This window comes from Tachypleus tridentatus, chromosome 6, assembly GCF_004210375.1.
Source record: "Tachypleus tridentatus isolate NWPU-2018 chromosome 6, ASM421037v1, whole genome shotgun sequence".
In the NCBI taxonomy this organism is placed as follows: domain Eukaryota; kingdom Metazoa; phylum Arthropoda; class Merostomata; order Xiphosura; family Limulidae; genus Tachypleus; species Tachypleus tridentatus.
In genome coordinates this window covers 30,870,963-30,897,983 of record NC_134830.1, presented here as the reverse complement: position 1 = coordinate 30,897,983, position 27,021 = coordinate 30,870,963, and the positions used below count along the sequence as shown (strand labels likewise).

Below are 27,021 nucleotides of genomic sequence, written 5' to 3'. Positions count from 1 at the left end.
TCCATTCCATAATCTGGCTTTTGTTTCTATATGGTGCGTGGAGACTGTAGATTGTGTTATTGACATATTCTGTTCCATTGATATTCTTTTAGTCTACATATAAAAGCCTTTCTCAAACTGTTCTTCCTTTTAAAGTGTTGCCACTGCTTTTGAGTCGCATGTTTTTAATATTCCTACGGAAAAATAAAAAATGAAAAACGTAGCATTGTTCCATTGTATTATCTTAAGATGCCCTGAAGTCAGTAAATATAAAATATAGAGGTCACATTCTTTGAGTTAATGACCGTCAGTTGATCGGAGGGATTAGGAAAGTTATGCTACAAAGTTACGTACTCAACGCAGTTGGCTGTTGAATCAAAATTTGTAATAATCTTGTTCTGAGGAATTATTTTGTTTTATGAATTTTAGATAATCCACAGAATTTGGGGTCATAACTGGGACTGAGGATTAAGGCCTAAAGTGGAAGAAAAGATAAAAGAAGCCTTAAATTGTTTGAGATTTATTTTTGTTTAATTTCACGTAAAGCTACACGAGAGCTATCTGCGATAGCCGTATCAAATCTACTAGTCACAACTAGTCACCGCCCACCGCCAACTTTTTGGATGTGTTTTACCAACGAATAGTGAGATTGATCGTACATTATAACACACCCACGGTTTAAATGGCGAGCATGTTTGGTGTGACGGGGGTTCGGGTCAAGATGATAATTTACTTATCTGTACACCAGGTGGGGTTTAGGTATAACTTGTTCCTTGAATGTTTTTTTTTAATATAATTAATATTAAGGTTTTGCCGTTCTTCATTTACAAGCAAAAATATTTACAGTCGTTCTTTTATTTGTATTTGAATAAAATAATGATCTTTACGAAATATGTAACTAAAAATGTTGAATATTCACACGAAACTCTTGGAGATTTATTACACTTGAGTTTTAACTGACGTATACGCAATAGATGGTGCACAAGGAGAATCACAGTGTGACGTATTTTCGAGATAAAAGAATGGAAATTTATCTGCTATAAAATTATTTTCATTTTTATTTTGATCATGCAAAAAAGGTCCATTTAAAAGTATCACTTTAAGAGTGTAACATACATCAGATCCGAGGTGAAACTTACGCTCTAGCGAAATGCTTTCAGTTGAAACCCTGTTAGAGTTCTGCATGAATTCATTTATCAAAGTGAAAATCGAAACTTAACCCGGCTCTTTATTACTTCCTGCAGCAATAAAAGTTGAGTAAAAACTAAACTTATGTATGCAGTAAAATCTTTTAATATCGGGATTTTCTACTTGTTCTGGAGTGAAGAGAGAATTCCAATAAAACAATAACTATCTATCTAACTGGGTTGCAAGTACTCTTAAAGTCCACCATTTTATAGAAGAGATGTGACGTAGGAAACTATGGAGTACTCCATTCCTAGAATAAAGCATTTACGTCATTGGGATATGTTTATTGTTAATACAAGTTGAGATAAACGAGCGAGTATAACTTTTGTTTTGTACCAGCAAATTCGGTCAGTGCGTGTTACAGTGTGAGACTTTATGAGATTTATGGATTGCCTTTATAGTAAACAGCATATTTGCATAACAGCATTAGTTCAAAAAGAGAAGACTGAATTTTTCTAATATGTCCTATATTTACTCCATATCATTTCTATAGGTTTTCATTGAGTATAAACATGAACATTTCTCCTGCTGTCTTCAGAAAGTTTTGAAAATTTATAAATGAAATCTTTGACAACGTTACATTAGCATAAAGTCACTGACTTTCACTTTTCAGTTACTACATTACAAAATCTTAGTGTTTTTTTTCTAGTTATAACTTCCTTCTTAGATTTATTCAAACAAAATTTACTGGGCAAAATGACGAATCATAATTTTTTTTTTTTTATTTTACGCAAAGCTACTCGAGGGTTATCTGCGCTAGTCGTCCCTAATTTAGCAGTGGGAAGGCAGCTAGTCATCACCGCCCACCGCCAACTCTTGGGCTACTCTTTTACCAACGAATAGTGGGATTGACCGTCACATTATAACGCTCCCACGGGTGAAAAGGCGGACAAGTTTGGTGCGATGGGGATTCGAACCCGCGACCCTCGGATTACGAGTCGAACGCCTTAACCCACCTGGCCATGCCAGGCCCTAGTCATAAGATAGAGCAAAATATTTGTTTGTTTTAAAATTATATGGATGGTCTATTTACTTTTTAATTTTTAAAGTAAACCAAATTAAAATGTAAATTAAATTATTTAATTTTTTACACTAAATAATTACTTTATTATGACCCAGGCTATTATTAGGGTGGAACATCTTCACCTTGAAGTCGACGTGTGTGGTATCGACATCCAATGCCGAAAGTTCTTTTGTTTAGTTGAAGTATATATAGTCTGCACTTGATTTCCAAAATTCGGCACATATATGTGTAACAAATGCAATACTCACATTCATTATTGGCCCTGCATGGCCAGGTGGTTAAGACACTCGACTTGTAATCCGAGGGTCGCGGGTTCGCATCCCCGTAACACCAAACATGCTCCCTCTTTTAGGCCCCCCGCTAGTGCAGCGGTAAGTCTACGGATTTTCAATGCTAAAATCAGGGATTCGATTCCCCTCGGTGGGCTCAGCAGGTAGCCCAATATGGAATTGCTATAAGTAAATACATACATTCATTACAAACACACTACCCGGGCATGTTGAGACCCACCGGTTGTACTGACCAGGAGAGATACCTGAGGTGTACCTTTTATACTCTTTGAACCAATTTTGGTGAATAGCAGCGAATTTGTCTACTAGGATGGAACTTTAGCATGTAGTTATTTAGACGTAGTTGACAACAACATTCGAGACGTTTTTCACCCGTCAGAAGAACGACCACAAGAACGTTATTTACATCTTTATTCCACCTCTTGTAGCTTAAATATCGGAGCAACACAAAAGGGGGCAAATCTGTCGTATGGTTATTATTCCCATTTTAAATCTACCACCAGTTTTAAAAGAGGGTGAAATGCGACTCATTAGAAAACATAATGCGCTCCTAATCGAATATTGTTTATAATTTGTGATTTAAGCGCTTTTGTTATGATTTTCAGTTAGGTAAATTCTGATCAGGTTAACTGGTACAAAGTCTGATGTCTGTTAAAGTGTATAAGACTTTCATATCGCTTTTCCCCTGAGTTAGTATTACCGGACTTTTTCTAATATGATTTATCGTTGTTAATGTACTGTGACTGATGCATGTCAAGGAAGACCAAATAAAAAAAACGGCTTCTGGTGGTGACATTCCTGCAAAACTGACTCTTTTAAGCGCCTTTGAAAGTCGTAGAGATCACTGCACTTACTTGTTACCTTGCAAACTAATAATTTAATCAATCGATTCTGCATATGTAAATAAATGGATTGTTCTAGAAATGTGTGTCTGTTGTCCTAATGAAGTTTGCTACTCAATGTAGACATCAAACGCGAAAAACACCCAACTCTTATGTTCAGTTATTCAATTGTACTGCACGTTTTACATTTTCGTGCGTAGAGTTTAAAGAATGCGTAGCCTACCAACGGTACTTACAACTCTAGAAATCGGGTTTCGACACCTGAACTGAGCAGAGCAGAGCAGAGACATTTCATTGTTTAGCTTTGTACTTTACTGCAAACAAAGGAGTATGTGTTTCTTACAGCAAAGCTATATTAGACTGCCTGCTGCGTTCATTAAGGAGAATCGAACTCCTGATTGTGGTGTTGCCAATCGGAAGAACTACGCCCTCACCTTCGGGGGAAAAGAGAAGAGCCTACAAAAGGTTTAAATATTCTTTACTGCCGTATAATGTTGGACAGCGTAGTTAATCATGACACATAGGTTATGTTTTTGTAAAGATTGTGATACTTAATAGTTGCGATTTTACTCACATACAACTATGTATCCGTTTTATAATGTTGCATGTTATTCACATACAACTATGTATCCGTTTTATAACGTTGCATGTTATTCACATACAACTATGTATCCGTTTCACAATGTTGCATGTTACTCACATACCTTTGAAAGCAGGATTTAAAATTCTACATTATTTTCTGTTTTATATCTCTGAATATTGTCTTTTATCGCCTTATAAAAAAACATTGGTGATTGATGACATTACTTGTTACTGTGTCTTACGTTCATTTGTTTTAAAATGATTCACGATCACTAAAACCGCTCCCTACTGTCTTCCACCATCCATTGAATTTTAAAAATAAAGATTAACAGTGAATATATTATTCGCCACACCTTGTTGGTCTTCTAGCCATTATAACCCCGTTGATGTCTACCTCCCAGTAGAGTGTTTACCAGAAGGCTGCTCCACGTGTAGTTGTACAGAACAATAACATTAAATAGCTCTAAGTAATGCTTGATTTAAGCAACTTATCATGAATTTACGTTTAATTAACCTCTGCTAACTTGAGAGTTGTGGTACTTATATCTAGATCTATTCCATTGTTTGTCACAAGTTTCGTGTGTAACGTCAACTGCTAAGATTTTTCATAGTAGCATAGGCCATTGTAGAAACATTGTTCTTGTAATCTAGTACCACGATTTATTTAATAAAACATTATACTCGCCCATTTGTATAGTGTTGTTACAAACCTCAACAGAAAGGTAATATAAACGAATCGTTCTACATAGAGTTTAAAACAAAATCAACGATTTTAATTCACGAATCACAATCTACTTATCACTGATAGAAACCTAAACGTCATTGCGAATGTACCTGATATAATACCATAAATGTTTTTATGTTTTATGTTGTTGTTTTGTGTGTGTGTTTCGGAAATGAATGTTCGTAGTTGCACGCATGGAAAAATAGTGTCTCCACAAGGGGCTGCGAAGTCGCAAGAAAATGTTATCTGTAGTACTTCATTATTATTATTAGTTTTCTTTATATTCCCGGTGTTGTTGAATTAAATTTTAAAATATTTATATTTAACGAAAGACAAGAATCTGTTTTTGGAAAAATAATAATAAAAAGCGCTTTGTGTTCTTGGATATTAGGTTCTTGTTTGTATCTTGACTTTACCAGTTATAGATGGAGGACATTTTTGAGGATGTATTCGCTATGGGTATGCGATTCTGTAACAGAAGAATCAAACAAACAAGTAATCAAACAAAATTTTAATTTAAATATAAACACTGGACAAATATAATGTCTTCTAACAATGAGGGCCAGGCATGCCCAAGTGGTTAAAGCACTGAAGGTCGCAGGTTCAAATCCTCGTCACGCCTAACATGGTCGCCCTTTCAGTCGTGATGGCGTTATAATGTTACGATCAATCTCGCTATTCGTTGGTAAAAGAGTAGCCCAAGACTTGGTGGTGGGTGGTGATCACCAGCTCTCTACCCTCAGCCCCCCGCTAGTATAGTGGTAAGTCTAATGATTTACAATGCTAAAATCATGGGTTCGATTCCCCTCGGTGGGCTCAGCAGATAGCCCGATGTGGCTTTGCCATCAGAAAAACACAAACACCCTCTTCCCTCTAATCTTACACCGCTAAATTATGGACGGGTAGCGCAGATAGCCCTCGAGTAGCTTTGCGAAATTAAAAACAAACAAAATCTAACAATGAGTAGCTTATGATTTACAATACAATTTGACGTTTAAAAGACGTGCAAACAAAATAAATTCAGAACTAAAACAAATTAAAGATTCTAACAACCGCCACGAGCAGCAATAAAATCTTTATTTGAATTAGTTTATTTTGGGCTAGTACATAAAGTTAAGAACGTTTAGCTTCAATACTGTCTAACTTGCTAAACTTTATGAGCGAGAGAGAGAAAAGAGCGCTCCCTAGATCTTCAGTAACATGTTTGTGGATTCTGCTATGAAAGGCTGTTTTGTGTATACCAAGTGGCCGGAACCCAAGAAGCTAGCTTGTTAAGACTGTAGCACAAAGTGGGGTATTAAATTATGTACCGATCATTTGACTGAGCTCAAATACAGTGGGAAGTAAGAAAAGTTATTCCTCACTTCGCTTGATTTATTTCGTTAGAACTAAGCCTAATTGTTTTAGTCAATTGTTGTGTTAGTAATCTAGCTGTTTTTTGTTTCACTTGACGAGAACAAAATAACCGAAGCACACAACTTACGTCATTAGGTGTTTTGCTGATGATCGATTACTTCTGTTACGTCTCATTGTTATTTTTTATGGCGATTTTTAATCGTTTAATCAAATATTTGCATAATTACTTAAGAATTTGCTAGTTGTAATTTTTGTTATGCTTGTTTGGAAGCATTTCAGATACGGACCATGAGACGAAAAAAAATTTAACATGTTTATAGTTGATTAACTATACTTTTGAGATAAAAACATCTAATTTTAAGATGTGACACTACATTTACTACAATAACATCGAATAAAAAATCTCTGTGTAGGGGTGTTACAAATCAAGTAATATTTATGGAGTGTTTTGGGTAGAGTACGAATTAACACTTTATGGGGAAAAAACTGATTAGGAACCATTATTTTTTTTCTGATTGTTTTAATTATCAAACTAATAATTGTTCTGTAAAAAAAAAGTAGTTGTAATTTGATTTCAGTAGTTTGAGTACGAACTCTCAAAGTAGTAATATTGTATAAGAAGGTTGCATTGCCACAGATACCATGCTATTAAGGGTAGAGGCTAATGACCTTGTTTGTAGTATGTCATATTTACACACTTCGCATAAGAACGGGAAGTAACAACTCTTAATACAACCACAGCTTGACAATACAAACAATTTGTAATGTATGATAAACATATTATAATTATCGCAGTTCAAGAAACCTTTCACCTTTAAAGAGGAAAGGTCTAATTTCCGAAAACATTAAGGTTATTGTATTTCAAGGAATTTGATTTATCAACGTTTATTTTAATATTACATGCTCTACAAGTGTCATAATTGTTATTCTTACAAATATTTACGTTATTTTGTGTAATTACTGTATAACAACACTTTTAAGTAAGATGGCAGTAGGGTTAATGTATAACAGCCTGCTGTTTCTGTTTCACCCCAAGTCCTTGTTTTTAATGCTTTGACCGAGAGACATCATCCGAAATGTGTCAGATTTTAAAGGATTCTTACAGTAAGGGTAGGGCTCGGCATGGCCAAGCGCGTTAAGGCGTGTGCTTCGTAATCCGAGGGTCGCGGGTTCGCGCCCGAGTCGCGCCAAACATGCTCGCCCTCCCAGCCGTGGGGGCGTTATAATGTGACGGTCAATCCCACTATTTGTTGGTAAAAGAGTAGCCCAACAGTTGACGGTGGGTGGTGATGACTAGCTGCCTTTCCTCTAGTTTTACACTGCTAAATTAGGGACGGCTAGCACAGATAGCCCTCGAGTAGCTTTGTGCGAAATTCAAAAACAAACAAACAGTAAGGGCAAAGGTTGCAAATATGTGTTTTCTAAGAGAATATTATTGAATTTACCTAAAAAATGAAAAGAAAATCGAAACAGGAAGATATTATTCTCTCGAAGAACGACTTTCAGAAACTAAAGTCGAAGTGAATCAAAGTTGGAAAAAAATTACTGACAAACAAAATGGCGTTTATTAGAATTGCTGATCCATACCTCGTGATTAACAACATTTGAAATTAACCTTTAACACTTTGACATCCAAAAATATCTTTTGCTGCTTATGTAATGATTTTAAGAAGTGTAGTAAGACGTGTGTGTTTTCTTATTGCAAAGCCACATCGGGCTATTTGTTGAGTCCACCAAAGGGAATCGAACCCCTAATTTTAGCGTTGTAAATCCTTAGATTTACCGCTGTACCAGCGAGGAACACAGTAAAGCGTAAGAGGCATTTTGTAGAGTGTATTAAATCAAGCGATTTGGTACGTATAGTTGGAATTAAGTTGCTTTTCATTGCAAAAAAGTTAATCTTAAAGCACAAAACTATAGTGAGGACCCAACAGAATGGTCAAGAGATAACATGATATTTCAGGATTAAATCCTAAAGTTTTTGATTTTATAATATTAGTTGTCGTTTTTACGAAAACGTAATGTATTGGGCTCTTCCTAACAATAAACCCCTAAATTCGACCAATCCTATTATTATTATTCTTACTATTATTAGGGGCCCAGCATGGCCAGGTGGGTTAAGGCGTAATATTAGGGTCGCGGGTTCGAATCCCTATCGCACCAAACATACTCGCCCTTTCAGCCGTGGGGGCGTTATTTTGTGACAGTCAATCCCACTATTCGTTAGAAAAAGAATAGCCCAAGAGTCGGCAGTGAGTGGTGATGACTAGCTGCCTTCCCTTTAGTCTTACACTGCTAAATTAGGAACGGCTAGCGCAGATAGCCCCCGAGTAGCCTTGCGCGAAATTCAAAACAAACCAAACCCAAACAAACCATACCTGTGATTGGCAGAGCACAGATCGCCCTCGTGTAGTTTTGCGCGAAATTCAAAAATCAAACAATTATTAGTTGTTTGTCTCTTCCCTTTCCATCAACGCTCACACACATGAAACTTGACGTCTAATGGTCTTTCAGGGATTTTTGTTCACCTCTTTCCAAATGAAAAAAGTAACTGAAATGTACACGATGAAATGCTACATAGAAGTTAAAAAAATCATTGTTTATTTTTGTAAAAAATAGCGTGTTTTAACTAGCTAGAATAATTACATGATATTGTATAAAATATCGGGTAGTTTTGGAAACAGTGATGTTCCTTTAAAGAGTTATTTTTTGTTCTTAAGTGCAAAGCTGTGCTAATCACGAGTATTGAAACCCGGATCTTAAGGTTATAAGACTGCAAAATTACCGCTGACCAAACGGGAGTTTGCTTAAATGTAATTACATAAGATTTTGATTATATATGCCTTTTTTTTCTGAACTTTTTACTCTATCAAGTTGCATTTACGAATATTATTATTGCGCTTTTTAGATTAATATTATATATATTTTTATAATTTCGTAAATACATTTATAAAATATTTGTCATTGTACCTCAAAATTTTATAAATTGCTTTGTTATTACCTTGAATCACAGATTGCTACAAGTTATCCCACAATAATAATGAACTAAGCTAAAACACGATCAATCTGTTTAGGTCATCGTGATGTAATGTGCGAGTTTTGCTGGTACTGTTAATCGGGATTAATTATTTGTCTAAGTGTTAAAATGTAGTACTTTTATTGAACCATGGAAGTTAACCACGATTTAATTGAAATTGCATCTTTGTGTTATACCATTATAGCTAAGTTGTTGTTTGTTTTCTTCTGGGTTTAAATTATTATTTTTTGTTCCATACTAAGTTACTTTGAATTAATTATGTGGACTCGCATCCTCTTTTTACGTCAGCGCTAAATTTGTCTTGTATATCTTTTAGGTATCATACGAACTCGTGTCCCCTTAGACTATGAAAGCACTTCAAACTACTGGCTGTCTGTATACGCTAAAGACTGGGGAACAGTGCCCCTTTATGGCCGAGTTGATGTCTACATTGAAGTATTGAACGAAAATGATAACATTCCTCTTACGAATGAACCTACATACTACACCACGGTTGTGGAAAACACCAAGCCAGGAACTTTTGTGGTCAAGCTGGACTCATTTGACCGGGATTCTCCAACACCGGAAGATGTACGTTACCAGCTCATCAGTGGCGATCCTCAAGGATTTTTTACCATCAACGAAAAGACAGGTAAACCAAGCTCCGTTAGGAGCATTCTGAATATGTAGTAATTACCACGTATATCAAACACTAGTGTAAGAGTTAAACTGTTCTGTGCACAGGTTTGTGTCTAATGAGTTAAGCAGAGGTCTGGTGAATACATAACCACTTCCGAATATCAATTACACTGCTTTGTTATTCTTCTAATTATGTCTACGGTTTGGTGTGATACCATCTACAAACTTGAAGATGTATTAGCAGTATCATGTTGCGCAGCTGTTGTCAACATTGTTGTCATCTTTGTGTTTACGTGTTTAGGGATGTTATCTCATTGTGTTTATGTGTTAAGGGGTGTTCTTAGCGTTCTTATCACATTGTGTTCACATGCTCAGGGGTGTTGTCAGCATGATTATCACATTATGTTCAGGTATCACGAGATGCAGAATTTCGATTTTTTCTGTGTTTTTTTAAAGAGGGACAAAGTTTTAACTACCATACTTAGATTTCTTATGGTTGAAGTTCATTAAAGCGGAAACCCTTTCATCTTCAGACTGCTTAAATTACCCGTCAAACAGCCTTAAGCCGCGTTTTGTTATTTTTTTTCGCGAACCTATGGTGTTTTGCATGTTGTTTTTATATGTTAGTACTAATGCTATTTGATGGTACCGCGTACCCTAAAAGGATCGCAGGGGTAAAACAAAACTGTGAAATGAAAACACAAAATAAAATAAGGAATGTTTCCCCGAAACATTGTCTCCCACTGCAACTCTTAAACTTTTTTGTTTTGAATTCTAAAGGGTACATATTTATCCTTATTTCATTTTATTCTAAATACGTATACGAAAAACATAGAAACAACAGTCTTCAACAGATTTGATGGAAACGCGTTTCAGTACGTAATTATTTTTTTAAATTTATGAATGATATCAAAGCGTGCAATTTTTTTTCAGTGTTTCAAACCAATGATTAAAAAAAGGAGTTGCTTGGTATACAAAAAACTTCTGAATCGTTATTTGATGAAAGCCCACTTGTATTTTTACTTTTAATAACGAAACACTTGACCGATTGTCAGCAGACCTGGCATGTACTCTTAGAGCTCCACAGAGAGTGACGTAGAGGGTTAACATTTGGTTCGACAAGCACCTATATCGTTTCCTACGTTTTGAACGAGTAGTTTCAACTAGTTTGCTAACTTAAAACGAATATTGTATGTAGCTGTATAAAACCTTGATTTCTGAAAACAACCGCTAAACGAAAATAACTATTTCAAGTGATAAGGCTAAGAATATATTTAGTATATCTTCTCCAGCTTTGATTCTCTATTGTTTTTATTTACGACTATTTGTATTACAACTGTTCCTTCTTTTTTATCTTTGGGGTCAAACTAATGAAGTTTCGGTTTAAAGTCACAGTGGTTTTTAATTTAAAAACAACAACATAACTGTGTGTCGTGAGTTTTAACCGCACCAAAATATTAAAAGTCGTAAGTTTTAACCACACCAAAATATTAAACGATTAAATACTGTAAGAGGACTTTCTAAACAAATGCAGTGAAAGCCTATATAAAGTCTATCGTAATCAAATAATTCAATAACGTTATTGCATGTGTTCGAAGTTCGTGGATTAGTGTAAAACGTTTTGAAAGTACGAATAACAGCCCAACCCATTCCGTGAATATTTGATGATTCTATCAGTAGATATCTACAAAAAAACCAATGAATATGACTAGAGATGTATGGCCACACCCTTTTGTATATCATAGTCATATGTAGTGCTACAATCAAAACCAAAACCAAAAAAGGCGTCACCTAAAACATTAAAGTCTTACTCGGGAAGTAATTTTGTATGTTTTTTCGTGAGCATCTGTTCTCATTTAAGGTAGATATAATAAAATTAGAAAAAAAAAAAGAAAACAAATCAGTGTTTGGTAGACTATTGTTAAATTAATTAGTTTAAAGCTCATAACTTAAAAGAGCAATTTAAGTCCATCAATGTTATCTTCAAGTTTTTAGTTTTTGTTTGTTTTTTCAGCCCGTTTTGAAGTGTTTTTGGTTCTGTGAATTTTGCGAGACGGGTATAATGATATGCAATGCACTAAAAGTTAAATAAGAAATTATAACATTAAAAACAATAATGTTAAATAAAATGACACAAAAATTGATGTATGTATATACACACACATATAACAAAACTTTGCAAACAATTTATAGAAGGGACAAAGAAATCTAATTTCTTGTCGAACGGTCTTAGAACATTCAAATGTTTGCCCGCCCTGGTTCACTCTTTCCATTGCCTCTCAGTTTTTGATCTGTTATCTGTTTCCATTTTTAAAAATAAAATAAAGCTCGTAACCAAACAATGTTTTTTCTTGAGATGTTCACATTTTACGTTTCATAGCAACCGGAACCAAATGTAGTTAATGTTTGTAAGATTCCATTGTAATATTGTTTTCTGTTATTGTTGTTTGTTTACATTTTAAAATATTTCTGTACGTCAAAAGAAAATAAAGAACGCGCAACATTTTTCACTTTTATGGAACTTGTATTTATTTAACTACATGTAACTAAAGACCTCAGACAGAGAGATATAAAGAAATCTTTAAATTATGTCTGATAAAGAGTGGATATCTTGGAGGTAAAAAACAACAGTTTCACCTGTGACGCTCCCTTAGCATGAGTTATTCCTTATATCACCAGCAAGCAGATGCTATGGTTAGGTGACAAAGTAAATAATACGACTGGGGACTCGAATAATACTCTTACTATAGAAAAGCAAGAGGCTTTCACGCCCACTCTTAACTTCTATTTGCTAAGTTCCTTACGCAGTTAGAAACATCTCATTGGATATGAAATAATCAATTTTTACTAGGCGCTCGGTCTCTTATTTCTATATTTAACCAAACTCCACTCACAACCAAAGTTTTCAATTAATGAATAGATACGTGTTTAATATTTGAGGGTTATTTGCTTGCGGAAGGTTTGAATGTTTTTATCGTTTAGCTCGCTGCCAAATTTAGAACAGTTCTTCCTGGAGTTTGAAAAATAAGTACAATGGCTGTAAGGTTTTTACGTGAGCAGCACAACAAATCAAAAGTACATTAAAATCAAAGTAAATCAGCACAAGAAACGTGTTCTATATACATTTTTTTTTTTTTTTACTTTTCAAAGGTCTGATTATGCTGGACATTTATATTTTAGTGACGTAATTTTGAGTCATTTTAGGAGTATAGCGTATTAATACGCTTAGTTTCATAACGTGTAGCTTTAAGGAAACACAACTTGGTCATTTCACCAGTAAGCACTGAAAACCACATTAACACGGTACAAACATAGTTATGGTGTAGTTAATGATAGCAAAACCAATTTCTCTAGAACTTTATTAGTGTTAGCAACATCGGCGTTTGTTGAAAGCCAGTCACGTATTCGGAAATCAAGAGTGAATATTTACAAACTCATCACAGGGTGAGAGGAAAAACATCTCAAGGGTTGCAATTTGCATTTGTATGAGCTTTGCGGAAGAACTGATAACTGAGTTATTATAAAGTCTTTATTTTGTAAGTATCGCGAATAACTTACAGAATCTATATACTTGTATATAAGCTGAAATACCCGTCAACTGACAAGGAATGTTTAAACTTAATTAAAACAACGTAAGTTTAATAGCAAACATGTATATCAAAGTAATAACTTGTTCATAAACGTTATTTTAAAATTATAACAAAACATCTTCATAAATAAAATTTATTCAGTTTGCTTTCCACCTACCAACAAGCAAAGATTTTGAGATGATGCCATCCTTGAACAGTCTACATCTCACTGACCATAAGAAATACATGGTTGTTTGAAAAACAGTCCAGCAATTTTCACATATACTTGGACCTTGAATCCCTTTAGAATATTCAACATTGTCTAAAGCGTCAACCCGACAAGAACGTTTGAAATTGACTCAATGAGACTGGGAATAATTAACCAATAGGGTTTACAAAATAGAAAAACGATTAAGTGCAAATGACCCCCTTAGGGCATTTCCCATAGTTCATGATGTTTACAGACAAATTTTGGTTGTGATTGGCTCAGTATGATAGAAGAAGTTAGGATGCAAACAAACACATATTTTGTCTTTATATATACAGATGTCTTTACGTTTCTTTGACTATAATATTTAGATATTTAATATTGCTACCTTTCACATCAATAATAGCTTGGTATATTTGTGTCATTATGTCTATACATACATACATAAATATATATATTTTTCAGTCTTAGATGTAATTTGATTACTTTTTAAAGCTTTATCCAGAGGCATTTTTACACGATTTATTTATTTGTCAAGCATTGGGTCAAGCAAATACAATTTTTTTTTCAATGGGTTAAGATCTGAACTTTCTGGTGGCCATTCCATTTGTTGGAGATCTGAACATTCATATTTATTACATAAGCTCAACGTATCTTGGAGCGTGTTTAGGGTTACTATCTTCTTGAAATATTAAATTATGTCCAGTTAGAATGATGGACTAATATACTGTGGAGCTTATACAGATATACAACTGTGTGACAATGGGCAACAGCATTCCCAAATATTGTACCCCAAACCATCACAGGGCCTTTTGCTTTCGGGCCTGGCATGACCAAGCGTGTTAAGGCGTGCGACTCGTAATCTGAGGGTCGCGGGTTTGCATCCCCTTCGGGCCAAACATGCTCGCCCTTTCAGCCGTGGGGGCGTTATAATGTGACGGTCAATCCAACTATTCGTTGATAAAAGAATAGCCTAAGAGTTGGCGGTGGGTGGTGATGACTAGCTGCCATCCCTCTAGTTTTACACTGCTAAATTAGGACGGCTAGTGCAGATAGCCCTCTAGTAGCTTTGCGCGAAATTCAAAAACAACAATCTTGTATCAGTCACAATACACGCCACAGTACCTGGTGGAGATCCTAGGCTTTTTTTTTTTTCTTAAACTACAACCAGCATCGTCTAAACATTTGACTCTGACTCTGCCACAGTATGCTAGTTCTTTCTGTTTTGGTGTTTTAAAGACAACGCCACACTATATTAGCTGTACAATACAAAAACAATCATCTTCTGTTTACCAACAGTTACTGTCATAGAAAGCTCATAATGCGAAGATCTGAACTGTTTGTTGGTAACAACTGTTACAGGAACTAAAGGCACTTATGTGACACATTGCTTTACCGCGAAATATTTAGACATTTTGAGCTACTTTTAGAAAACCTACTTGACTTAGTAAGTTGTGGTGGTGTGTTGTTTTGGCCTTAAACACTTGAATAAATTGTGTAACACATTAATATTGTGTATAAAATGAGAAAATTAGCAATTTGCCTTTTTTTTTTGTGCCTTTCAAACATTTTGAACTGCTATGGTTTTATTTCATAAGCACAGTAAATCGCACTGGCCGGACAAATAAGGTGCTGCAACCAATTTGCACATTACTGTACGCGCGAACGACGACCTTCAAGGAACTAATCTGAAAGATATAACACAAAACACATATTATTTCAATAAAGGTACATCGAACATCGACTGCGGCAGATAAAGTGATAGTTTACGTAAAGTTCCGATATGGAGGCAATTCATTTAGTTTCGTCAAGATTTATTTATTCAACGAATTTCGTTTTTCGATGAGACTCCTCGATGGGTCAGCAATATGTTTACGAAATTACAATACTAAATTTTTGGGTTTATTTTCAGAGAGCACAGATAAAACATTGTATAGCTTTGTATTAAAATACAAACAAAACCGTAAATAAGCAAAAAAAAACAAACAACAACAACAGTATTTCCTTTCGCCACTTTGTAAATTATTCATATTAAACTTAAAAAGACATGTTCCTCTCTCTTTTTCGAGGAAGCCCAGCATGGTCAGATGGTTAGGGCGCTCTGTTCGCAATGTGAGGGTTGCGGGTTCGAATCCCCGTCACACCAAACATGCCCGGCCTTTCAGTCATAGGGACGTTATAATGTGACGATCAATATCACTATTCGTTGGTGGTGATTACTAGCTAACTTCCCTCTACTCTAGGCCTGGCAAGGCCAGGTGGTTAAGGCACTCGACTCGTAATTCGAGGGTAGCAGGCTCGAACCTCCATCACACCAAACATGTTCGCCCTTTCAGCTGTAGGGACGTCATAAAGTCACGGTCAAACCCACTATTCGTTGGTAAAATAGTAGCCCAAGAGTTAGCGGTGGGTGGTGATTACTAGCTGACTTCTCTTTAGTCTTACACTGCTAAATTAGGGACGGCTAGCGCAGATAGCCCTCGTGTAGCTTAGCGCGAAAATCAAACCAAACGAAACTCTCTACTCTTACGTTGTTAAATTAGGGACGTCCTACAGATTACCCTCGTGTAGCTTTGCACGAAATTCAACAAACAAAAAAAAAAATATCTTTCTTGCAATCCATGTCTGCAAAGTTTGGGCAACTTCGTCCACGTGCAACAAATTCAATTAGATATATTAGTTCAGTGAGGTGTTTTCTAAACTATTTGTTCAAGAGTTTGTTCTTCACAGAAACATATATGGTAATCGTACTGATGAGTTCACAGTAAGTATATCTTAATATACATTGTTCCTTGGGTAACACAGGAATGTAAATGTTCACGTCTTAAAATGTTTACTCAGAGTTTGAATCAGGAGCAACGAGAATTACTTTCTTTTATGATTTTCTTTTTATTATCTCATTTGCCATATTTGACTTTGATAACCAAAACATCAAAAACTTCAATTTCAGTAGTTAAACGGGTAGATAGGTATAATTAAGGAAAGAAATAAAACCCTAGACTGAAAGAAAGTTAATTACAGTAGACCAATAACTAATATTCGTACACTGCTACTGCTATCTTATGGTATATTTGCGGAGTTACAACACTAGGAAACTGGTTTCGATACCAGTGTTGGGCAGAGTACAGATAGCCCATCGTGTATCTTTGTGCTTAATTTCAAACAAACAAACTTGTCATCTTATATGCTTCTGCCATAAATGGAAGGCTGCACAACACCGAAATGGTATTTCCAAATGACATTATATTTTGAATAACAAATATTTCGTTCGTATACCATTATCATTGTTGACTTTACACAACAACACTGACAAAGTTTGTTCGTCGTGTTTATACTAAGTGTTTCGATATCAATATATATATAATATGTACTCCTGCAATATGACATGGTAAGGTTCCATAGGTCTAGTCCTTTAATCAGTGTTAATGAGGATTCCTAATGGACTTTTTTTTTTCCATTACGTATATTATAGTTATTTAAGCATACTGTTATTTCCATTGTATTGGTCCCGTGAAAAACAGTGCATGTAGACAATACTTCTGCACAAGTGATAATTCTTTTAAGCATCCGCACTTAATTTGATTTGAATTACCGTATTTGGATGTTACCCAGCTGACGTGATGAAGCTGAGGAAGAGATGGAGAAGTTTCATGGTAAAGATAGGAAACTATGTTCATATGTGATGTCTGATCATCAACGCCCTCAGCACCATAAAGGTACTGTTGTTGCTTATATTCTGATCTGGTCAGCTTACCGAAAAATAGACAAACCTCATTTTATTCTAAATACCCCGTAATGTATATTATTTGTTACGTTTTTATTATGCTGCTTTTCAAATGTATTGCTCTACTTATTATTATTTTTGGTACAAACGAGCTTCACTTAGCAGACATGACTCAAAAATACCGTTATCTCGAATGTTTTACGTCATGAACGCAACACTTCATTGACTACCAGCGCAATCGCACTATGAGTCCGAACATTTACGCTTCTAGACTTTGTTGCCGAAAAAAAATGCCCTCCGTAGGTTAAGGCCATAAGTGAGTTATAAGAGTGATAGTAAGTTTCATAATTCAATCGGACAGTAAAAGTCCAAGATATCTTGCTCTTCCTTAGTCCTTTTACCCAAAATTAGAAGTGGCAATATGCAGGTAAACCATTATATAATTTTGTGCGAATATTTTAAAACAAACAAGTCATTTACCACCAATTACAGAACTGCGAATATTGCAAAATATTCCTATTTTTTCTACAGTTTTAACTGTTTGTTTATTGTAAAGTACAAAGCAACACAATAAGTTATCTGTGTTGTGCCCACCACGAGTACAGAAACAATATTTTTTAGCGGGCGAGCTTACAGACTTGTCGTTGAACTATTGGTGCGCGCGCAATTTTTTGCTATTGTAGTGAGTATACTTTGCCTTAAAAAACACCAGTATCATTTATATTATGTTTCATTCAGTTAAGTATAATGATCTCTATTTTTGATCTTTTGATCTGCCAAGTGGATACACGTCAAAATCACTTTGTTTTTAAAGCACCGGCAATTTATTTTTCACGTGCATAGTAAACAGCTTCTTAAGTAATAAGGTCTGGCATGGCCAGGCGGTTAAGGCGCTTGAGTCGTAATCTGAGGGCCCCGGGTTCGAATCCCCATCACATCAAATATGCTCTTCCTTTCTACCGTTGGGCGTTATAACGTAACGGCCAATCCCATTGTTCGTTGATAAAAGAGTATCTCAAGAGTTGGCGGTGGGTGGTGATAACTAGTTGCCTTCCCTCTAATCTTACATTGCTAAATTAGGGACGGCTAGCGCAGAAAGCCCCTCGTGTAGCTTTGCGTGAAATTCCGAAAACAAACAAACAACCTCAGGTAATAACCATTCTTCTACCTGGCATCCTCTGGTGTCTCGATGGAGTGTCTGAGTGCTTGTAACATTAAAAATCAGGTTTAGTGTCCCTTGAATAAAGCACGAATACTCATTATGTGGTTTCGTGTTTAACAATAAACATTAAATATCCCTTTGCGTGATTACTTTTATCAAATGGCGTAGTAACAAATTAACGTAAAATGTATTTTATTTAGCTAGTTGGTGCTCTTTATTAATTTATATTTTAATGTACTTTAATGAATGTATATTTTAATGTACATTAAATATTTTTAAGTTTCTTTTTTTGTTCAGAAGTTTCCCATGAAAAACAAAATTTATCAACGAAAGCAGTCGCTTTAGCGACTTTGAACATATTTGTTCAGCTTTTTCTCATTTTACTTTAGCCTTCGACAAATTCGGTGAAGTTGAAATTCTGTAATTGTATCTCAGGTTATAGTAGAAAAAATATATAAAGTTAGATAGAATTTGACATAACGACAGTGTTCCAGCACAGAAGAAAAAATAAACAACATAGAAATAAGTAAAAGCCTAGGAAGACGACTATGAGAAAGACACGTGCACAAAAGAAAAGTAGACAAACATTTTTGTGTCGGACCCTTTTTTTTTTTCCGATTTCCTTCAATCTTCTGGAAATTATTCAATGCGCATGCTTAAAATGGTAGGCTTTGTTCTACTTCCTGAAGTCCAGGAAATTCACCTTCTTTAAATTTTGTAAGTTAAACTACGCTGTAATCGAAAAAACAAGTGGATTAAGCTAGAATGCATTATCAAATAAAATCTATTGTTAGACAATAACATTATATTATACATTGTCAACGTGATTATGTGTGTGTGAGTTTTTCTTATAGCAAAGCCACATCGGGCTATATGCTCAGCCCACCGAGGGGAATCGAATCCCTGATTTTAGCGTTGTAAATCCGGAGACATTCCGCTGTACTATCGGGGGGCACGTGATTATGTAATTACGAAAATAACGTACACAAATCCAAACAATTTAATACAAGGTCGTGAGTGTCCAAAAGTTTATTTCGTGCTCGTGACAGCAGTGAGTGAGTAAGGACACTTTAGGTATTGTCTACACTTTAGATGATACCAAATTTCTCTTTAAAACTGGTGCAGGAGATAATTTCTTGTTTTCGTAAACTCGCCTGTACTTTATTTATCTCTGGTATGCATAGCTCATCGGATATGAGGAGTATCAGATAATATTTCCGATACGTATACATCTGTGTTAATAATAGTTCTTGCAAAGGCTCAGTCTACCGATGCACATGTCCCAGTTCAATCATGCAGATCCTCCGGGACAGCATATGTCACGCTGGCCAACACCTTTCACGGTTGAACGGATATATCCTGCATGTTTGGGACCATTTACAAATAGTATAGAACAATACTGAAAATCCTTTAGAGACTATTCATGAATTATAATGAAAGATACTGGAAACCCTGGAGGTTATACAAAGGTTCTGCATTCATTTTAATCACACTAAGGTAAAGCAGAATTGTTGAAGGTAATTACTGGTTTGATAAATTAAATCATATTTGTTACTTAAATGTAAGAAATAACAAATAAAGATAAAAATGATATAGACACCCGTAAAAATAAGGATAAAACTGTAGTTTTGGGCTTATACTTTGTTGTTATTATAGTTTGTTTGTGTGCACAAGTTAAACTTTTGAAGGAACTATTATATCAGTTCGTTTTAAACCACATAACAGTTTCTTCTAGTTGATACAGTAGCTTTGTACGGGAAGCCTATAGGGTTAAGACGCTAAAACATTGAGTTTCAATACCAGTGATAGGCAGAGCTCAAATGCTACATCGTGTAACTTTGTGCTTAACAGAAACCCAATTAAACTTTCTCCTTCTAAACTTGAGAGGTAATTATTTTACCATTGAAGTGAAAATAATGTTATCTGCTGATGCCTTTATTTGATTTTAGGTTTATAAAATCTGAAACGCAATTAGATCGTTTCCGTATCTTTTGTAGCGCCATCTTTTGAAAAGAGTTTAATCAATGACAATATAAGAGTAACTAAATTTATTAGAATTGACGCAGCGTAATTTTAGTTTGCATAACATTACAAATTGAATAAAGTTTTATTAATCTGAGATAGTGAGACCAGTAAAAAGCTAACGAGTTTAAAGTTAACGGTAATTTAGTTGTTTATTTTTATTTAGAGGGGGAAAAGTATTAATGCAGACAGGTGATTAAAACAAAAGAGACCCGGCATGGCCAAGCGTGTTAAGGCGTGCGACTCGTAATCTGAGGGTCTCGGGTTCGCATCCCCGTTGCGCCAAACATGCTCGTCACTTTTAGCCGTGGGGGCGTTATAATGTGACGGTCAATCCCACTATTCGTTGGTAAAAGAGTAGCCCAAGAGTTGGCGGTGGGTGGTGATGACTAGCTGCCTTCCATCTAGTCTTACACTACTAAATTAGGGACGGCTAGCACAGATAGCCCTCGAGTACCTTTGTGCGAAATTCAAAAACAAACAAACAAAAGAAAATTGAGATTTTAAATGATTATTCAAACATTTTATAGAATTTAACATTTTTACTGAAATGGTTCAGAGTGAATTCATGAGATCATTGGACACTTACGTAGGAATATTATTTAAGATAATGTATGTCCCAAGAGATATCACTACTGACGTCATGTTTAACCATTTATTCTTAGAGTAATTAATTTTTTTATACTTTGCCAAACGTTGGCCGGAATTTCAACTCCTTCATAGGTATTTTTGTTGACGACTTTGAGATGTGACAACAATTTACACTGTAGAAATATTGAGACTGAAGTACGTTGTCGTTGTGTAAGAAGTTCATACATTCCCTCACAACTTCTATGTGGGTTAACAAAACTATACGAAGCACTATAAATACATAACCAGTAGCAGATCTAGGATTTTTATGGTTGGTTTTGGTTTGGTGTTTGGAATTTCGCACAAAGCTACTCGAGGGCTATCTGTGCTAGCCGTCCCTAATTTAGCAGTGTAAGACTAGAGGGAAGGCAGCTAGTCATCACCACCCACCGCCAACTCTCGGGCTACTCTTTTACCAACGAATAGTGGGATTGACCGTCACATTATAACGCCCCCACGGCTGGGAGGGCGAGCATGTTTGACGCGACTCGGGCGCGAACCCGCGACCCTCAGATTACGAAGCGCACGCCTTAACGCGCTAGGCCATGTCAGGCCCAGGATTTTTATGAGGAAGAACAGTCGACTGGATCATGCAGTGTAATTTCTGCGTACACCATTTATATGATACAGCCAGATGATACATCAAACTTAAATATAATAATATAAATTATTGGCCTGTAGCTTGGAGGGTCAGAAAATAAACTATGTGATTGAAATTATTTATTTTAAAAAAAGAGCGAACTTTAGAGTGTAAGGGCGCAAAAAAAATTATGGGAAAGGAGGACTGCCCCCCTAAATCTGCTAGTATACAGAACTGAATGACATCTTTCTAGTGTCTTAAGAAAATTGGAGGATCGATGAAAATTGGCGCGGAATACAAAAAAAGCTTTGTAGTTAACGGATAGTCGGCTCTGCAACTATGTGATTTTGAAAATATATATGGTTGATAATACGTTAAACTGAATTTTTATATTTACGGCTTGTTCAGGAATTAGAGTTATAATCAAATATTTTTAAAGATATGGATGGTGTTGTATTTATCTCAGGACAAATAATGCCTAATAATAAATTCTATATATTGTTAAATCATTGTTAAGGCGTTCGACTCGTAATCCGAAGGTCGCGGGTTCGAATCTCGGTCGCACCAAACATGCTGGCCCTTTCAGCCGTGGGGGCGTTATAATGTGACGGTCAATCCCACTATTCGTTAGTAAAAGAGTAGCCCAAGAGTTGGCGGTGGGTGGTGATGACTAGCTGCCTTTCCTCTAGTCTTACACTGCTAAATTAGGGATGGCTAGCGCAGATAGCCCTCGAGTAGCTTTGCGCGAAATTCAAAACAAACAAACAAACAAACATTGTGTATTTTATTTAAGAATGTTTAGCCTTAGAAACTAAGCCTAATGAAAAATACATTTCATAATTCAACAGATTCAAGCAATTTTCTTAGACTAGTTAACACGAGCGAGACAAGTTGGTTAAGTACTGCTGGCAAAATATATATTTATTAGTAGAGTTAATCGCTCTACCTGAGGTCATTAACTACAGTACCTACATATTTTGTTAGTAGTGGCTACACTAGTTTCCTTTTCGTACTGACTTTCATTGTTGAAGAAGCTTGTATTAGCTGTTTAATTAATGAACGCTATTGACGTAAACAACAGTCATTACATCTCGTTTTCCAATATGTTATTGTGATCGTTCATATCACTGACCAATTAAGCAACTTTTGTTTTAGAAAATCTCGCATACCAACCGTAAATCCCAAACCTAATAAGTGTAATGAGTTTGTAGATTCATACTTTGTTTCAGTGCTTGCTAGTTAGAAATTTAATTACGTCCGTAAGTGGCAGGCTACAGTGAGACTTGATATTTTACGACGCACATTTCAGTTTGATGATCTCTTATGAATAAATTGTTCGTAAGTGATTAGGTTATTAGCGATAAGGAAACGTGTATAAAGTAATGTTTGAAACAAATATATAACTTTTCTGCTATTTTATAGAAGAATATATTTATAATTTCTTTTTCAGTTTTTAGTTTTTTTTCTTTTGTATTTCACTTTTGATATAGTAGAAAGTAACTTGAATTTAATTAGCAAAGTCATTAGAATTTGTTGTGGTGGGAAAATTTGCTATCGTTCAAAATATATTTTGTTGTAATACTAAAATAAAGTAAGCAATATTTTAGATTTTATTTTACAGAATTTTGTCTGTGGTAGATAATATGAAAGGTTGGTAATATAAAACAGTACGGTCATGTCATAATAAAGAACAATTTATTGTTTACCATTGTAACATTAAAAGTATGCAATTAGCGTTCGTAAAACCACGTATAAAAGGTTTGACAGAGACGATTTTACGAACAAATATAATTTAAACAATAAAGGCCTATAAATTTAAACTTTTTAAAAGTTGTTTTAGTTTTAATAACGAATTTTCCATAATTCAGCTATACATATTTCGAAAATTATATTCTTTTTTTTCTATCACATAAGGATTGTTTACAAATCGGAAAGAAAAGAAAAGCTTACTTATTATTTCATTTACCACAATGAACATTTTTATCATAACATTTATTATATTTGGGTTCTAGAACGATCAATAAGATTGTCATGTCGCCGTTAGTTTAGAGAAATCTATAGCCGGTGGTTGTCAATATTTTAAACATAACCAAATATGACCCGATTTCAGTGAAAATAATTCACTCATGTAAAAGTACGCCTAATGTTTTTTGAAAAAGTTGTACATTATGGAAATAATGAATATGATTTTCGGAATCAGCGTAGAAGAATTTTTGAAGAACCTGTAAAAATTTCAAGTCAATGAAACTATCTCAGGCCTATACTGTTAGTCTTTCTTTAAGATGTATGTCACTTTATTGGTTTGTAAAACGTGTAAACGGTATTTCAAGTACATTTATTAAGACTGCTATCACAAGCTCCAATCATTTGATTTGGTTATCCATTTTAAGACTGCTATCACAAGCTCCAGTCATATGATTTGGTTATCCATTTTAAGACTGCTATCACAAGCTCCAATCATATGATTTGGTTATCCATTTTAAGACTGCTATCACAAGCTCCAATCATATGATTTGGTTATCCATTTCAAGACTGATTTCAGAAGCTCTAATTATTTTGTATGTTGATATGTTTTCACGTGATTTGGATAATCATTTGTAAAACTGTTATCACAAGTTCTAATTATTTTGTGCGTTGAGAGGTTTTCACGTGATTTGGATATGCATTTTAAGAGTGTTATCAAAAGCTCGAGATGACTTTATTGTTCCGTTATAAGATTTTTATTGACACTGTAAAATGCGTGTTACTATATATTTCTTCATTTTTAAACACTAACAGGTATTATTAATACGACCACCCGTCGTTTGGACCGGGAAAGCCAGTCAGAGCACGTGCTTGAGGTAGGTATTGCTTTGCATAATTATGATGGCTTTAAACTTATAGAGGAACGTGATTTATTCTATATTAGACATACAGTTCAGTCAAGCGATTGAAGTTGTAAGGATGCAAATTTGAAAATTTTCAGCATCTATGATAATTTTGTTTGCTACGATGGAAAAAGATATAGAAGAGTAATGAATCGCAAGTTTTAACATGTTACAATATAAACTTAGAAAACAGTTTTGTGATTCGGTTAAAGAAAAAATATTTGAACATAAAACAAGTTCACCATTTAACCAAATATATTTTTACCGAACGAAAGTGTTAAATGATTTTTTTTTTTTTTTACTTTCAGAACACCATTTTTTAATAATTAAAATTTTTCAGTAGCTGATTTATGTGGAAACTTGTGGAAAACAACAACAACCCTGTACTCTATTTTTTTAAAAACTAATAATAATAAAACAAGCAAAATGTGATGAATGTTATATGAATATAATGACACTGTAATTAAATATTAGAATACAATTTTGCACGTAAGTAGAATACAGTTATACACGTACTGAGGAAACGAAATGTCTTTTTTTTTTTTATGCTGTTCAGGATATTCTACCTAATTTAGCTAATAATACGAAACGTTCTCAATTATTCAGAAACAAACTGCTTCCATGCTTAACACTCCTACGAAAAGTGGGGCCTAATAGGCCCCAGAGCAACTTGAAAGGTTATTAATATTAGGCTAATAATTTTGTATTTAAATGAAATTGCCATTTAAATCCACTAATGAATGGATTAACGAGATTCCCACTGTCCCTATCTACTATCTAGCGAAACCACAGCCAGGGGAACGGGCTTGGAGAAATCAGGACTAGAAACGTCTTTTCGTAGGAGTGTTAATTAAGGTAAAATGATAATATTTATTTAATAGCATTGCATTAGGGGCATGACTGATAGTAATTAGGGCGGCGGTAAGTAGGAACTAAAGTTATCCGATATGGGCTTTAGTTTTCCCAATAGCATCCGCATTCAATTATCAATGCCTAAAGGTGGCTCATTTCCTAAACACGACAGTATGTACCCAGCAGGTCTCTCAATTTGTTGTCTAACCCACCTCTGCTCCTTCACTCAACTTGGAATAATCCTGTACCTCTTCTGGTTATTTGCATATGAAATCTTTACCAAAAAGCCAACGGAGAAAATAAAAATAAAACGTTTTTATTCATGATTTTTTTTTAAATAACCATGTCCATATACACCCCGTGAATTGTATGCTCCAATTAAAAAATAAAGTGTATTAATAAATTTACTTACACTATTAATGGCTTAGTTATCGAAGAAAGTACATAAGAAATAAACATTAATATAAACTTGTGTTACAGTTGTAGAGAAAGTTATTAATGGGATATCACTCACTTTTTGTGTCAATTCCTTATACCATTTGGTACAACAAATTACTGGTCAAAACTGTGAAGTAAAATAATTGGTAGTGAAATACGTTGTGGTCTTTGGTGTAACTTTTAATGAGAATTAAACATTTCTTACTTTAAGAACATAACCGATTGTTTTTTAGTCAACCATGTAAAACAAATAAAATTACGTTAGGTGGTTGACCTTTGTTATTGTTAAATGTAGATTTGTCAACATCCTCGAAGGCAAATGTGTGTACTAAAATTGACATACTGCCCAAGGAACGAATATTCATGAATCAAACTGATCAACCTATATTGCACGTGTACACGTTTCATTCACCTATTTTAATGAACAACTGATTGCTGTTGTAATGTGAATAGAATCGATTTTTTAAATACATTTTTCAACTGTAATGCATGGGTAATATTTGATAATTATTCGACCCCGGGCATTCGAGTAACTTTCTCTAGTAATCCGAGGGTCGCGGGTTCAAATCCCGATCGTACCAAACATGTTCGCCCTTTCAGCCTTGGGGACGTTATAATACGACGATCAATCCCACTATTCGTTGGTAAAAGAGTAGCCCAAGAGTTGGCGGTGGGTGGTAATGACTAGCTGCCTTTCCTCTAGTCTTACACTGCTAAATAAGGGACAGCTAGCACAGATAGCCCTCGAGTAGCTTTGCGCGAAATTCAAAACAAACAAATAGTTATAAAAATGTATAAAAATTATTAATTGGTTATGAAAACATACTGTAGTGAATGCATGCGAATAATGTGGTAATAAGAAGTATAGTTAATACATATACTATGAATATGATGTGAGATAAAACATATGTTAGTTATATTAGTGTGTGGAAAAATATAGTTAGCGATGCATGACAGTTGATATATGCCATTAAGATTGCTGTAATTTAAATAGTTTTTTACTGACCCAGTGTGGATTTTCTGCAAAAAGTGTGCATAATAGCATTTCAACTATAACCTCTCTGTTGTATGTCCTTACCAGGAAGAACCCCGAATGTGAATATTGTAAGCCCGTAAATTTACTGTTAACCCACCAGGGTAGAGAGGGGGTCAAAAATTCGTTAGAACTCTGATGCTTTTACTGTAGAATTAGTGTGGAGCGGAGATCCTTCTTATTAAACTTATAACCTTTGAATATTAAAAATTATTAAACATCATGCTTGGTATTTAATGTAAGTTTATTTTGTTCGCATTAAACAATATTAGTACGAGTTAATGCAGTTATTTCTG

The 27,021-nt window shown here is 34.9% G+C and overlaps 1 protein-coding gene across 6 annotated transcripts in view; it reads left to right on the top strand.

Annotated features, from left to right (window-relative positions):
- LOC143252179 (fat-like cadherin-related tumor suppressor homolog) overlaps nucleotides 1–27,021 on the top strand; it is a 228,995-nt gene that overhangs the window by 124,098 nt on the left and 77,876 nt on the right. For all 6 annotated transcript variants that reach the window (XM_076503925.1, XM_076503927.1, XM_076503924.1 and 3 more), the window contains 2 exons: nucleotides 9,339–9,653; nucleotides 24,314–24,375. In XM_076503925.1, coding sequence (XP_076360040.1) covers nucleotides 9,339–9,653; nucleotides 24,314–24,375 — 377 coding nt within the window. The remainder of the gene's footprint in view (nucleotides 1–9,338; nucleotides 9,654–24,313; nucleotides 24,376–27,021) is intronic.